This window comes from Poecilia reticulata, linkage group LG17 (assembly GCF_000633615.1).
Source record: "Poecilia reticulata strain Guanapo linkage group LG17, Guppy_female_1.0+MT, whole genome shotgun sequence".
Classification (NCBI taxonomy): domain Eukaryota; kingdom Metazoa; phylum Chordata; class Actinopteri; order Cyprinodontiformes; family Poeciliidae; genus Poecilia; species Poecilia reticulata.
In genome coordinates this window covers 29,843,746-29,845,782 of record NC_024347.1, presented here as the reverse complement: position 1 = coordinate 29,845,782, position 2,037 = coordinate 29,843,746, and the positions used below count along the sequence as shown (strand labels likewise).

General features: G+C 41.5%; 1 protein-coding gene across 1 annotated transcript; it reads left to right on the top strand.

The window, feature by feature from the left end:
• Positions 1–1,379: 1,379 nt before the first annotated feature.
• Positions 1,380–2,034, top strand: LOC103480066 (E3 ubiquitin/ISG15 ligase TRIM25-like; the record flags this gene model as incomplete). Its single annotated transcript, XM_008434810.2, has 1 exon — positions 1,380–2,034. A coding segment is annotated over exon 1 (645 nt), but the record flags the coding sequence as incomplete, so codon positions are not given.
• Positions 2,035–2,037: the final 3 nt, after the last annotated feature.

Here is a 2,037-nt window from a genome sequence, read left to right as displayed (position 1 = left end):
ACATGCTTTAGTACAATAAACCCCCAGGTATAGAGATAGAAGTCTGATCTTTGAAACAAACCAAAAGCTGCGAAATTTGTGGAAAATTCAGCCAGTTGTGAGGGTTTAATTTGCACAGACTCGTCCTCCGTTCAAAGATCCACACAAACTGCTGCAGTCGCTGTTATTAACAATAATGACTCCTACATTCATCCATCTTCTGCTTGTCCAGAGTCGGGTTCTGGGTTCAGCAGCCTAAACAGAGACCCAGACTTCCCTCTGCTCAGCTCCCAGGCTGACATAGACAAACACTGATCAACATGTGTAACAATAGCACTTCGCAAAATATAATGTTTACTGTGTGGTGTCTTTTATAACTTTGAACTTTTATGTTTTTACGTTGTAAAGCGCTTTGAGCTGCCTTGTTGCTGAAATGTGCTATAAATAAACTTGATTGACTGATGATGCAGCAGAAATAATGTGATGCTGATGGGTGCAATGTTGTTCCCCAAATTTCTTAACAAAACATCGTACATTTCTTTATTAGATTCTTTATGCTAGTGCTCAGAGAAAAAATGAGAAATTATATACTTAACTGTGTTGACCGACACATCAGGATTTTTCTTGTTCAAAACAATAAGATTTGAAAACTCTAAATTTCTGGCATTTTCAACCTGTCAATGATTTGATGAGGTCTCTAAGGAGCAAACCATGGACCTCCAGCTTGGTATGTTTCCATAAATGTTGAAATTGTCCAACAACTCCTAAATTTACGGATGGCTTCAATCATCCAGGAGCAACTTTTCGTTTTCCCTGACGCTGGTTGGTTTAATGGTGTCACAGACTCTGAAGCAGATCCTCCTAGACTAAACAAATAAATCAATATCCATAATCGCCAAACAAAAAAACATCCTTTCAACATCATTGTGGTAGATAACACTGAATTATCTAAAGTACAAATTAAATTATAAACAGTAAATATGTTTTTTCCATCTACTTCATCAACAGCAGATAGAGCAATTAGATTAAATGTTTCCCATCATACAAGTCAGTTCTCTAATTTATCTAGCAGCATTGAGTCTTACTTCATTATCTGACTCAGTGGAGAGATTAGATTTTAAAATCCTGACTTTTGGTAACTCAGTCAGTTGTTTAGGACAGATAACTATTAAACTTTGGCATTTTTTACTTCAAAAGCCATCATCTCTCTGGAAGAGCAGCCTGATGTCCCTCCCTCTTCTTCCTGCTCTGAAACGCACCTTGCAGCTGGGTGGAGCACATGACTCCTGAAGCTGAAAGCTGATTGGCTGCAGCCTTTCTGCACTGACACGTGATTCATAGAGCAAAAAAAAAAACTGTTTCTGTTCCCAGGAAGTGAAACTCACACAGTCACTGTGACTCAGAGGAAAAATGGAGCAGCAGGCAATTCAGCTGGACCGAGAAACTTTCTCCTGTCCGATCTGCCTGGATCTACTGAAGGATCCAGTGGCTATTCCCTGTGGACACAGCTACTGTATGAACTGTATTAAAGATCACTGGGATGGAGAGGATCAGAAAGGAATCCACAGCTGTCCTCAGTGCAGAAAAGCCTTTACACAGAGGCCTGACCTGGAGAAAAACACAGTGTTAGCAGCTTTAGTGGAGCAGCTGAAGAAGACTGGACTCCTGGATGCTACTGCTGATCTACATTCTGCTGGACCTGAAGATGTGGCCTGTGATTTCTGCACTGGAAGAAAACTGAAGGCCATCAAGTCCTGTTTAGTCTGTCTGGCCTCTTTCTGTGAGAAACACCTTCAGCCTCATCATAATGTGGCTCCTTTAAAGAAACACAAGCTGGTGGAGCCGTCCAAGAACCTCCAGGWGAACATCTGCTCTAMGCATGATGAGGTGATGAAGATGTTCTGCCGCACTGATCAGAAGTCTATCTGTAGTCTCTGTTTATTAGATGACCATAAAGGCCATGACACAGTGTCAGCTGCAGCAGAAAGGACTGAGAGGCAGAGAGAGCTGGAGGAGAGACGAGGAAACATCCAGCAGAGAATCCAGGACAGAGAGAAA